Below are 13,514 nucleotides of genomic sequence, written 5' to 3' on the forward strand. Positions count from 1 at the left end.
TGTATGCACATACAGAGCAATGTTCTAGGGCTGTATGCACATACAGAACAGTGTTCTAGGAAGCCTACAGCTCACTCCTCCCTGTACCTGAAGACTAAACTGGAGAACATTCAGGAGTCAAAAGAAGCCACGTCAAAAATCAAAATCAGGCATTTTTTTTAAGAAGGAAGAACTGCTCTACAAGGTAAAAAAAATATATTCAACAAAAACAGTAGTTGTCACTATTACCTAAATCCCATGAACTGAAAGCACTGAGAAGTGATGGAACAGAGAACAGTTCTGAAAGGTACAACTGACAGTCTTTTCTATGCAGCAAAATTCAATTACTTTGGACTTTAGATACCATTTGATACAACCCCTCTACCTTTGGGGATAAATCATCTTCCACAACATCTGTGGCTTACAGCACATCTGGAGTTTCCCTCAGTATGAGAACTAAACAAATCAACACGACAGAAGAGAGGCATTTGCTTGGAGGTTCTCATTTCTTGTTATGTTTAAACACACAGACACACAACAAAGCCCAAGAGAAGTGTCCTGAAGTGCCTCACCTGAGTAGTTGCTAGTCCATTACTAATGTTGAACCCATTGATGGTTATCTGAATCTGCCCACGATTAATCATCTCAATCACAGCTTCTGCAATTGTGTTCATAGGAATGACTGGCATACTGAGGGCAGCGTTGCTGTCTGCACTGTCTCCACTATCAGGACACTTCATCTGTGTGAGAAATCCCACAGAGTCAGAGAAAGCAACAGCTGAAGTGCTTGGGACAGAACACACAAAAGGGGCAGCGCTCACTTTAACAATCTTGACGTCAGGGAGGCTGTCCAAGAAAGCCTTCAAGTCGATGCCATTCAGAACAATTCTGTTATCATAAATATGCCCATTGGATTTGAAATCAATGACTGCTTTTTTCTGGGAAAAAAAAAAGAGAAGCACACCACAGCTGTTTACAAGACCCCTCACCAAGTACAGCCTAAGATGTGAACACAGAAAAGCTAACACCACTTCTCCTGCCCTCTGTCTACATACCTTCAGATGGGGGAACATGTTGGCGTGGTCTCCAATAAAGAAAGTGTTTGGCATGTAAGCTAATTTCTCTGAATACTGCTCAGCCACCTCAACTGGAGATGTTTCTTTATCTGTGATGATGTAATCCATGAACAGTGCCCCACTGGTTCCAGGATAGCCTAACCACATTGCCTACGAGACAAAGAGGGAAGATTCCAGTCCCAGGCAGACTGTCAAATGATGCCAATTAGCAATCAATGCACGTAACTCAATTTTCCACCTTCAGATTCAAGATCTTTGCTGCGTTTCATCAACTTCAAAGCAATCATTAACTCCAAACTTTCACCGAGACAGTGAACAGGCAGAAAACATTCTAAAATCGATCCTCCAAGCAAAAGACTTCTAACCCAACTGTGCACAGCTTTAATCAGAGCATTGAGCACCGAGGATTTCAGCTTCCCTTAGCTGAGACAAGAGACTCCCTGACCTCAGAAGGGGATTAACTGGAGAGAAAGAGCCCTTCAACTCGGTTACCTGAATAGGTGCTGGTCTCAGAGCAAACAGCTCATTCCGGGCTCCCTTGGTGTAGCCATTCATGTTAATCAGAATGTTTATCCCATCCTGATGGATGCGGTCTGCAGCTTTCCCATTACATGGTATCTGAAGAAGAAACGAATCAAATCCATTTATGCTTTCAATAACAACTGCAGTTAGTCATCAGCTTTCCAACAGATAGATAAAGCAACCTGTTTTTTCCTTTAAAAGAGAGAGAGCAGTTAAATGCATCAACAAATATGGGAACTGCTGCCCTGTTTTTACATAGAAATGTTGCAGAGGTGGAAAGAAAAACACTCCATGAGCCTAACTGCAGGATCTTACTTGAGAAGAATGTTCTCAAGTCTCAGCTTTGCCAAACTGATCTTAAAGAAGTTCTGCTCACACGAACTCAGCATTTTTACTTACGAGAGCAGATCCTCAAACACAGAAGTTTTAGCTATCATCTAATTCTGGGACTGTCTGGGCACCAATCCAGTTCTATCATCCATATCTACTATTCCACACACAAACATCCCATGTTGATTCAGATTCTTGTCAGTTATCTGAGATGGAGTAACAACTCCTGTGTACACAGAAAATCCTTACCACACTGTTCAAACAAACTTTAAAAAGAAAACCAAAACCACATCAAATAACTGGAAACAAGCTTTTGATAGAGGGTGGGAAACCCCTCCACCAAATCAAATCCCTTTTCTGCTTCCTTGGGATAAAATGACCTCAAGCAAGACATTTGCAGCTGTGGGATCCTGGCTTTTCCATGGCACTTAGAGACACCAATTATCTTCAGACCAAATGAAACAGCTATTAAATATTTTTTAATGCAACTTTTTAACAATCACCAAGGTCACACAACAGCCACGGTACCCCACGTTTATTAGACATAGCATCAATATATCCATAAACCCTCAAATTCTAAAACCAGCATCAGCCTCATTCCATAAATGACTGCAGCAAAAAATCTTCACCTGCTCATCTGCTTTACATTTTGATTTGCTGCATCTCTCTATCAAAAAGCTCACCTGAGATAAGTCAACAAAGTGATTTGCTTCTGCCATCACTTTCACACGGAAGTTTGTACCATCATCAGGACTCAGGGCATAGCAGAATACCTACAGTAGGAGGCACCAGAAATTGAGCATCTGCAACAATTTCTAACTGCTAACAAACTCTTGTTACAAAGTCATAATGCAACGAAATGTTTTTGCTATAAACATTTGGTATTTTAATCCTAAATTCCTAAAGTAAGATGGCATTTAGTTTCAGCCCAGCTCTACTGTGTTTGTTTGTGTGGCAGTTACCACTGAGAACAACAGGCAGTGGGCACTGAGCACATCAGCATCAGGCCCCAGGCCTACCTAGTTCAGGCATTACACCCCGCATTTTGCACAGACTAAAACACAGCTTTCGAGGTCCAGTGAACGTAACAAATTAATTTCCATTAAGTGTTTTAATTTTCTAAGAACACCTTCTACAAGATACTATTTTAAAGCTTCAGCACACTGATATTTTTACCTCAAATTTGTCTGGGTTATGCATGCCGGGGATGGACTGCATTAGGTGTGATGTTGGATGGTTTCCAAAATCAGAGCTCACATAACCGATGCGAAGTCGACCTTCACTGGCCTTCAAATCCTTTGGATGCTCGTATGGAGGCTTGTGAAGAACATTGATCTGCCAAGACAACACACAAGTGTTCATAAACCAGGAACCAAACCCAAACTCTAAGCACAGACAAAAAAGAATCAAGTTCTTAGAATCAGCCTCATCCAATACTTGAGTAGGCAGGCTGTGGGCATCAGTTTCAGAGCTGCATCTCCTTGGGTCAGTGGCAAGGAAGCCTTACAAAGACCAATGCTAGGCACTGGATTTTTTGTGAGAACAGGCAGATGTACTTCACAACAGACCTTCACAAAGCCTCCTACCTTGTCCAAACACAGATTTCCATGTCTCTCAGCAATAGCCTTCCTAAAGCTGTGAGAAAGGGGATACAGCATGCTGTGATGAGGGTGGACAGAAGGCAGTCTGTTCTTCTCCAGCTGATCAGCCACAATGCTAACCAGCTTCTTCATCCTTTCGTCATAGTCTGTCCAGTCACAGACAATCTAGAAAAAAGGTAAGAGCAAAATATAAAACACAGATCAAATGAAGCTTGTTGTCCTAAGATTTATCAAGAAGCTGAGACCAAAGCCCTTCCAAAAATGGAAGCAAAACTTTCAGTAATCACTGCTGATGACCATACAATCTTCTCATTTAAGACTTATTTACTCTTTTGCTTTGCTTACAGTGTTTGGTTAAGGTGATCAAGCTTCGCATGTAGGTAGAGAGGAATCTTAAGGCTACAACCAACACCTTCCCCTCTCACCTGCAGACAGTGAGCCAAGTTGCAGTAGGCATCAGGGAAATCGGGCTTCAGTTTCAGAGCGGTGCGGTAGGAAGCAATGGCTTCTGGTATATTCCCTGAATCCTGGGAAGACAAAGGAATGAGTCAGTAGATAAAAACACATTCAGGCTAAAGTACCCTCAGCACTCCAACACATTCCAAGCATTCACACACTGCTCTACCTTGTGAATAGATGCCAGGTTGCTATGGGCATCAGCAAAAGCTGGGTTAATCTGAATGGCACGGGTGTAGCACTGCAGAGCTCCCTGAACGTCCTGCATTTCCTTCAAAGTATTTCCCATGTTCGAGTAAGCATCTGCAAATGTGGGGCTGATTCTGAGAAGGAAGACAACATGTTATGAACAATCACAGCTCCTCCTTCCTGCCAGGAGAGGCTGGGGCTATCACAAACAGCATCCATTTACCTAATTGCCTCTTTGTAATGCATCAGAGCTTCCTGTAACTTTCCTTGCTGCTGGAGAACGCTTGCTAAATTTGAATGTGCAGCAGCAAACTCTGGAAACACCTGGGGAAGAAAAAACAATTGCCACCTGTCTACCAAATCCCCAAAGCACACCACAACAGAACTAATTTTGTGCATTTCTTCCTCTTATTTTTTTATGACTCAGGTCTGAGCAGACTTCCTTCTGCTCCTGGTAAGGGATGGAAGCAAACAACCCCATGTCATACAATACTCCCAGCTTTATTTCTCTACCTTTTCCCCCACACACCACAACCAGCCTCACCTCCAGAGCCTTCCGGTAAAGGCGGACAGCTTCCTCAATGTTCCCCTGCTCCCGTTTGATGTTCGCCAGATTGTTGAGAGAATCTGCATGAGTGGGACAAAGTCGAAGAGCTGTATTGTAACATTCCTCTGCTTCAGCCACCTACAACAACAACAAAAAGGAAGGGACAGTAAGGGTAATGTTTACACTGCAACATTCCTTCTAACAGCACTGCCTGAGGTGTTACACAAATCACTCTGACGGGTTTGAAGTGATTATTTCCCGGATTATTCTCCAGGAACACAACAAACAGCACACGTCACCTTCATAAAAATCCACTACAATTGCTGTCCAAAACACCAGCAATACTTATTTTAACATTTTTAAGAAGGTAGAAAAAGAGAAAAAGCACTCCTTACACTGCCCTTCTCCTTCAAGGCGTTGGCCAAGTTGCAATAGGCATCAGGGAAGTGAGGCTGTAGTTCAATAGCCCTCCTATAGGTGTCTATTGCTAGGTCTATCAGGCCTTGCTCATAATACACACAAGCAAGGTTGCCGTGTACAACTGCATGGTTTGGACTCAAACTCAAGGCTCGAAGATAAGCTGCTACAGCTCTGTAACAAAGAAAAAAGAATGTAAACAATCACCCACAGAGTGGCAATTCGATTTACCTCGGCTATGAAAGCGTACATAAAACATTCAAGGAATACATATTAACACACACACCTGTTCCCAGATGCTACTGGAAACACAAAAGCACTGCCTGAATTAAAAACCCCATCCAGGAATCAATTATTGCTCGTGCCATTTTACAGCTATGCTGCAGAGACGTGCAGGTCCTTCTGTTCAGAACCATTAAGAACAGGCTGTATTCCTAGCACATCTGTGCCAGCCTAAGGCTTGCTTCATTTGCAGAAATGCCCTTCTTTGGCCCACTTTACTTGTGGGTAAAGCAACAATCAATGATGTACAGTGCAGACAATCAAAAGAATTGATTTCTTCTCCATGAGCCTTTATAAAACTTAGAGCTACAGAGAACAGCCACCATTACAGCACTCCAATCAGATGCACTGCACACACAACAAAGTGGATTTTCTTTCAGAAAATAAACCTACAGACCAGGATCCATTTCCTATCTACTTCACCTACACCCTCAGTACTAAAATGTTAAAAACAAGAGTCAAGGGCAGGAAGGTCACAACGGAATGCATTTAACAGGGGCTTTGTCTGCGTGGGGATTTTCAGTTGTGCTTACCTGTCAAATATTCTTGCCTCCTTCAGGACATTTCCTAGATTGATGTACGCATCCAAAAAGTTTGGGTCAAGCGTTACAGCCTGAAATTGTATGTACAGTTTTGAGCATTAGCACAAAAGCTTTATCTGTGATATCTCAAGTTAAGTGTTGTTTTGGTTGTTTTTATTTTCAATGTACACAAATCAATTATATATACAAATTTATTCGTTTTTAAGCCTGGTAAAGCTGGTCTGTATGACTTTTATCTACTGGAAAGAAAGGAAAACTTCAGTGATATAAATCAGTCATAAACACCGAGGTTACTTCATATGGAAGGGACAAAATGCACTGCCTTCAAATTACTTCCTCATCAAAGTCATGCCCTAATTGTCTTCAACAAAAACTTCAGATGAATCTTCTCATCTTTGCTACGTGCACGAAACCCTCAGGGCAACTCCAACAGCCCTCTTTAGTGGCACACAGGCAGCCTGAAACATCCTGAAGCACACAAGTGACTAACACAGGGTGCCAACGGGACTGTAAGAAGTTCTTCTGGTCAAAATATTGCTGTCTCCTATCAAAGTACTCTTCTATAAGCAGACAGCTGCCTGCGCATTAAAATCCATCAGCAAGGGCAAACAGGCTTAGGCTGTTACCTTTTCAAAGTGATGAATGGCGAGCCAGATTTCTCCTTGGGCATTGAAAACACAGCCAAGATTACTCCATGCCACTGCAAAGTTTGGTTGAGTCTCAATTGCTTTTAAGTAACAGGCCTTGGAACAGTTAAAGAAGAGAGATACAAGGGAAGGGGAATATTTGTAAAAAGAAAAAAATGAGAGAAAACAATTGTTAGTATGCGTTCTCTAACCAGCCAAAAGTGACCCTGCAGTATAGGCTAGCTTGCGCCAAAACTACTGCGCTGCAAACTGCTGTTGGTCCTGCGCAGGCGCAAACCAAAACCCAGGTGCAAGCCCACCATTCTTCAGTTACGCTGCTGAGTCAATAGGACTGCAGTCACCTGCTCACCACAGGAGTCGTCTTAGAAATGGGGAGTGTAAAAATGGAGAAGAAAAAAAAAAAAAGGAGCAGGCAAAAAAAAAAAAAAAAAGACTCTGGGATGAAATGGAACGTGGAAGCGGTGGAATGTTCTGACATGAATAGAAATTGCTCTCAGGGGGAGAAAAGCTCCTGGAAAACACGCGTTGTTCAGTGTTAGCTGTCCTGGCCAGCTGAGACGCCGCGTCCCACCCGCTGCCTCAAAGGCGCTCGGCCACCTGCAGCCTGGAAACCTCAAATGACAGGATTGCATCCAGGTTTAGGTCCCTGTAATGCAAGCGCGAGAAATCGCTGCGCATCCTACCCAGCACGGCGCCACGCTATCGCTGCCAACTGCTGTGCTCTATGAGTGCCCCTAGGGAGCGTGAACGGCCAGCCAGAACCATTAATCTATCAGACAGGCCCGTACAAAAACGTGCGCGTTCAATTTGCTGTCTGCAATCTGAAAGCATGGCAATCCAATCGCGTGGGGGAGGCCGCAGCCTGGAGCCGGGCGGTCAGCCACAGATTAATCATCCAGCTGACCGTTCACAGGGCTCATCGCACGCCGGGCGCGTTACCGCTGCGCAGCCTTTGCGCTACTGCAGGATCACAGCGCGTCATCAGAAGAGCAGAACGCTGCAATCCAAACAAAGAAGAAAAAAGGAAAAAAAATGAACAACCGGAAGAGTTAGAAGCTTTTACTATTAACTATCTCCAATTACTTCTTTAAAAATATATATCTTTAATTTACGTTTACTTTATTTCTTTGAAAGAATTTGTGGCTACTAGGATTAAACATTCTTACATTACTTGCTCGTAATTAACTATTTTAAGCTGTTTCTGAAGCCACAAGACAGAAGATTCAGGCATGGAGGCAAATGGTTTTGCTGTGGCAGTTACAAACCCGTTACCATATTTCTCATCATGTGACTTTTCGGTGCGTTCCTTGCTGGAAGAGGAGGAGGAGGTGTGTGTCTGCCCTAGATCCAGGCCTCGAGCTCCCTTCAGCGAGGCACCTTACGCATGGAATAGGAGGTTTCACCCACCTGAAACCTTCTAAATACAATATCAGTGGTGAAAAACCAAAAACAAGAGAGAAAATAAAACAAGATCATTAGTAAAAGTTCAACAAAGCAATTGCAATTTTTTTGGATATGTCTTAACACATGGGAATGAGGACAATCTGTCTGTAACAAGGGAGACATGCAGAAGGGAGAGGGTTAATCAGGGCAATTGCATACAGCAGGGACTTTTTTTTTTTTTTTTTTTTGGAAGAAAGGCTCTGAAGTATCTACAAAGAAATTAAATTTTAGTTCAAACTGTAAGGAATTTGCTGGCTTGATCTTTCAAATGGACTGATAACCAAAGAAACACGTTGCAATTGACTCGAGATGGTTTTCCTCGTTTATTAAGTTCTCACAAAACGGAATAACACTTTCAAACTAGGTGTCTCCAGAGCTCTGAAACAAAGAAGTCAGCAACCTAAGGCAGGCGCAGTGTCTTGGCCTATACCAGTCACACTAAAGCTGCAGTGAAGTGCAATTCGTGTTAGCTGTCCGCTTGGTGGGCTGAGAACCAAATGTCTCCGAGACCGTTCAACGGTACCACGCATCATTTTCAACCTGGATCTGACCAAATCAATCACGCTGCCCTGGGATGGTACACACATCCAAGTTGGTACGAGAAATCCAAAGAATAATCAACTTTGAACCTAGGCTCCCATCGCCCCCTCAGGATCGCCGCCCTCCCCATGGTGCTGCAGCCAAACAGACAGCTACGCTGTTCATACACTCCACTTTTGAGCATGCGCGTGGGGCTTGGAGTGACAGACGTGGAGGCCAGAGTGTTTCTCACTTCTCCACACTCCTCACCCCTGCAGCGCGGACGCGTAAGGTGGCTTGTAACAAGACAATTTCTTTGTGCAATCCAAGTTTTAAACGTGCCAAGAATTTTCGACTCATCTCGGTGTTCAAATTCTCAGTTTAGGAAACGCAAGACTGCTAGAAGCCACCTTTCCACTACAGCAAGTTTTCTTTGATCAGTTCATTTCCAAACAAACCAGCTTTGTCCTTCCGATTTCTTTATTTGAGGGAGGGGAGGAGGGAAGGCGTGAAGAAAAGTTATTGAGGGGTGCGCAGGCTGCAGCTATTGATCATTTACTAGCCTTTCTTCCACCATCGAGGGGAGGGAAAAGTTAAAAAGAATAAATATCTTTAAAAGCCAATATTACAAGGTAACATTTGGATAAGTTTCTTCTCCACTTACAAGCCACAAAGGACTTTAGAAGAGCAGCATTTTCAATAGCACCTGCATCGTACAGGGATCTCGAGCTAACCACAGGCTCTCTGCTTGGCAGCAGCAGGCAAGCCTCAGATTTGAAGGGCTGTTACTTATTTCCAGAAAAGAGCATGGTGGAGCCCCTGCCCAATACTTCAGAATGGTATCAGGTAGTCTAGTTCAGCAGGAAGGCTCGGTAACGTTCCATTTCTTGACTTAAACCAACTTTTAAACATGGACATGCCATATCTTGCCCTGCAACTACTCTGGGGCGTTTCAGTGCCTTCAGTTTGCAGCAGTTTCTCAGACTGTCTGTAGATCAACGCAGATTTGAAGACTTGGTGCAAAGTTCAAGTTTTCAAAACACTGGCGTTTACATGTATTCTACTCAACACCTACCTTGGCTTCTTCCAAGCGACCCAGGGCTTTGAGCAGGTTCCCCAGGTCACTACGAACACAGTACAAGTCCTGAAAAAGCAAAGCCACGCCGTCAGCTTCACGCCTTCACAGCTGCCCCCAAGGTCATCACAGAGGCCTCGCAATGGAAGTCCCCAGTCCCCTATAAATTCATCCCAAATTCTTCGTAAACTTACTACAGGTGTGATTTTTGGCCGTTGCTTTGTATTTATTAAAAGATTGGTTTATTAAATTAAACAACACCGTCGCTTCCTGCGCTCTTCAACAGCTTTTCTCCCTGCTATCCCCCACCAATCCACCCCTCCTGCCACAAGGCACTACTCACAGGGTTGTACTGAAGGGCAGACACGTACGCCTGCACTGCTCCTTCCATATCTCCTGCAGCTACCAGCGCAGCAGCCAGATTAATGTATCCATCAATGAAATCTGGTTTGAGGCGCAGCGCGTGCCTGTAGTGCTCGATGGCTTCCTGCAGCTGCCCACGTTCCTTGTACACGTTGCCCAGATTTGAGTAGGCTTCGGCCAGCAGTGGGTTCTGTTTAATAGCCAAAGTGCTGAAGTGAGCAGACCTGGAGAAAATCAGACAAGTTAACAAAGACAACTGATTCTGTTTGCCTGTCTACTGTTTGATGAAGCAAACACCCAGCAAACACATCTGGACTTACTGAGCTACCTCACGTGTAGCCTCTCCTTGTTTAACCACTTCCCCTGTTCCCACTGCAGGTTCTACTGAGAATGACAATCCAGCTGCAATCAGCAGGATTCAATTCTTCTCCTCAAACCTGAGCTCTACGTGCATGGACAAAACATCACAAGTACTCTGTTAAGCCTCTTCAAACCTGTGCATGCTTTTTTCTGTGCCATGTTGCACTTAGAGTTTTTAAGAAACAGGATATAGCAGACAGATTTAGGTTTAAAATTCTGTCCTGCTCTCCTCTGTTTTATTTCTCCCCATCTGAATCATTACTACAGCTTCACTCGGAAGCCTACACAGAATAAATCCCAGTTACAAGTTATTACTTCCTTCACCAGCACAGAGATTTAAAGTTCCAGAGGCTTGACAGACACAAGCTAGGTCAAGGAGAGGCAGGCAGAAGAAACAGACAACTCTTAATTAAGCAATGCCATCTCACAGCAATCAATCAGTCAGCCTCAGAACTTTTTAATATTAATCCCACACCGCAGGTGGAACACATGAAAACTTCTGTTCACGTGTGCAAATAACTCAGGGGCATGCAAGCGTACAATGGGAAAACAGCATGAGAATAACAGCATTATCTGATGCTTGCTGCAAAGCTAGCAACTCCCACTTGTATTCCTCTCATCCTAAAAGAATTCAAGAAACAAGAGCATTATTTTGGGCCAGTCATCACTGCCACCACGAAGTCAGCACGTGCATTCAGTGCTAAAGCCAAGGTTAGGTAAGCACTTTTCCTGACTGTGCTCGGTACCACGAGGAGCACAAAACAAGCTCACAGCATCTCAATCCTACCTGTCCAATCTGCGACACTGGAAGTGAATAGACGATAGCAATAAAAGCACACCAGTGTTATCAGGCTCTTGTCTCCAAAGCTGCATGCAGTGTCTCTCTGCTGCTTCAAAGTCTCCTGCCTGATACTCACGATGAGCCAACTCCGCTAACCCTTGGAAGGAAAGCATACGTTTCGTTGGTTCTGGAGAATCACCAAAACATTTGGGGGGGGGGAAAACAAAAAGTTAGAGAATGGAAACGAAACCAAAGAAACCAAACAGAAACAAAATGAATGCAAAAAAAAAACAAACCAAACCAAACCGTTTCAAACTAAAGGATGAAAACATTTGAAATTACACAAAACAATACAGCAGGTGGAGGTTTGTGCATCTTCAGGCCCCAGCTGCTGCTGCGGGATTTCATCAGTTAACATTTGGAAACAAAAGCCATTGCAGTTACACAACTTCAAATGTTTTCCAAGCTAATAGAACATAGTTAAGATAATCCTACTGTAAAGCGTTACTTGGGCTCACAGCAGCAGCAGAGCCAGACGGAACAATGAGTTTCCTTACCCCTCCCCCCAGGCCGGGAATGTAACACTTCCTAGCACTGAAAAGCTCTAAAAACCTCACGGGGAAACGCAGGACCACAGACACAGACTTCAAAGGACTCGAAGCAAAGGAAGTTCTGCTGTGTCGGTAGATTCGTATCTTGTGAAAGCCCTTAAAGAAAAAGGCTTAATGCACAGCATTCCTTTAAACCTCCACTCTGCCTGTGTTATCTGCCACGCAAAACGATTCCTCCATTGGAAAGACAACCTATGTGAGAAGCTCAGTCGTTGTCTTACAGTTTTGCATTAGAACGGACAGAGCAGCTTAGGAAAAATTCACAACTGCTCATGCTAGAAAGAAGCCCTTCAGGCTGTGTCTTTACATCACTTGGTCCTGCTGTTAAAAGCTCTGAGTACTGCAAGCACCTCTTATTTTTCCTTCTGAAACCCAGGACAGGAAGGGCAGCATTCCGAGCGCTCTGTGAGCACCGAACCCCATCCGTTCAGCACTTCCTATCTGGTCCTATGGAGTTCTACACTTCTAATATAACGAACCACAGAATGGTTCGGGTTGGAAGAGACCTTTAAGATCACGCAGCTCCAACCTCAGTGCTATAGCAGGGACACCTCCCTCTAGCCCAGGTTGCTCACAGCTCCATCCATCCAACCTGGCCTTCAGTGCTGCCATACAGGGGGTACCCACAGCCTCGCTAGGCAACCTATGCCAGCGTCTCCCCACCCTCACGGTAAGAATTCCTTCTTGCTATCTATCTCCTCTTCCAATTGAAGCCTCCATGAGGCTGGCAGCAGGGCAGGCCGGGGAACAGTGCTGAGCAGGAGGCTGAAGGTGGTGACCTTGGGGCTCCCACGGCACTGCATTCCGGCCCTACATCACAGAATGGCCAGGGCTGGAAGGGACCTCAAGGATCAGAAGCTCCAACCCCCTCCCACATGCAGGGCCACCAACCTCCACATTTCACACCAGCCCAGGCTGCCCAGGGCCCCATCCAACCTGCCCCTCCATGGACAGGGCATCCACAGCCTCTCCGGGCAGCTGTTCCAGCATCTCACCACTCCCATACCAAAGAACTTCCCCCGACATTCAACCTCAATCTTCCTCAACTTCAAACCATTTCCCCTTGTCCTGCTGTCATCTCCCCTTTCCAAGAGTTGATTCCCCTCCTGTTTGCAGGCTCCCTTTAGGAACTGCAGGCTGCACTGAGGTCACCCCGCAGCTTTCTTTTCTCCATGCTGAACAAGCCCAGCTCCCTCAGCCCGTCTTCGTAGTGGAGGTGCTGCAGCCCCCCGATCACCTCTGTGGCTCCTCTGGACCCTCTCCAACAGCACCCTGTCGTTCCTGTACTGGGGGCTCCAGACCTGGACGCAGTGCTGCAGATGGGGCCTCACAAGAGCAGAGCAGAGGAGAAATGCTCTCCCTACTCAGGGCATCCCGGCCTGCATCCCGGCCGCCCTATCGCCCTCCCACCTTCCCTTCACGCTCCGTTCCGCCCCCTCCCTTCCCCCCCAGCACCGCCGTTTATTTCGGGCCCGCTCTCCGCCCTGCCTCCCACCGCCGCCGGATCGATCGATCTATCGATGGATCAATAAACACAACGCCCCGCACACACGGCCCGGCCCGGCCCCACGCGGCCGCTTCTGGAAAGTTCGGCCGGGAGCGGCGCCCGCGGAGCGCTGCGCCTGAGGGGAGACGGCGGTACCTGTGCTGTCGGCCACGTTCCCCACGGAGGTCGCCATCGGGGTGCTGGGCCGAGGCGGCGGAGAAGGACCGAGCTGCCCGCGTTCCCGTCGCGCTGAGGCGGCGGCGGCTCCCGAAATGGCGCTGGCGGAGG

The 13,514-nt window shown here is 45.7% G+C and overlaps 1 protein-coding gene across 2 annotated transcripts in view; it reads right to left on the bottom strand.

The window, feature by feature from the left end:
• The window catches only part of OGT (O-linked N-acetylglucosamine (GlcNAc) transferase), a 17,871-nt gene extending 4,384 nt beyond the window's left edge, over positions 1–13,487 (bottom strand). Inside the window, exons 1-18 of one of the 2 annotated variants that reach the window (XM_042824942.1) lie at positions 13,383–13,487; positions 11,136–11,286; positions 9,969–10,212; positions 9,626–9,694; positions 6,568–6,684; positions 5,933–6,012; positions 5,096–5,291; positions 4,698–4,838; positions 4,377–4,477; positions 4,134–4,287; positions 3,934–4,035; positions 3,494–3,673; positions 3,084–3,242; positions 2,591–2,680; positions 1,548–1,673; positions 1,035–1,205; positions 801–917; positions 552–719 (exon numbers count right to left, since the gene is read on the bottom strand). In XM_042824942.1, the coding sequence (XP_042680876.1) occupies positions 552–719; positions 801–917; positions 1,035–1,205; positions 1,548–1,673; positions 2,591–2,680; positions 3,084–3,242; positions 3,494–3,673; positions 3,934–4,035; positions 4,134–4,287; positions 4,377–4,477; positions 4,698–4,838; positions 5,096–5,291; positions 5,933–6,012; positions 6,568–6,684; positions 9,626–9,694; positions 9,969–10,212; positions 11,136–11,286; positions 13,383–13,419 (2,403 nt within the window). In that variant the 5' untranslated portion in view covers positions 13,420–13,487. Of the gene's footprint in view, positions 1–551; positions 720–800; positions 918–1,034; positions 1,206–1,547; positions 1,674–2,590; positions 2,681–3,083; positions 3,243–3,493; positions 3,674–3,933; positions 4,036–4,133; positions 4,288–4,376; positions 4,478–4,697; positions 4,839–5,095; positions 5,292–5,932; positions 6,013–6,567; positions 6,685–9,625; positions 9,695–9,968; positions 10,213–11,135; positions 11,317–13,382 lie in introns of both variants that reach the window. The other variant, XM_042824941.1, reaches the window with a different exon arrangement.
• Between the last annotated feature and the right edge of the window lie 27 nt (positions 13,488–13,514).

This window comes from Centrocercus urophasianus, unplaced genomic scaffold, assembly GCF_019232065.1.
Source record: "Centrocercus urophasianus isolate 14NV4802_14NV808 unplaced genomic scaffold, USGS_Curo_1.0 seq_24, whole genome shotgun sequence".
NCBI classification, from domain to species: domain Eukaryota; kingdom Metazoa; phylum Chordata; class Aves; order Galliformes; family Phasianidae; genus Centrocercus; species Centrocercus urophasianus.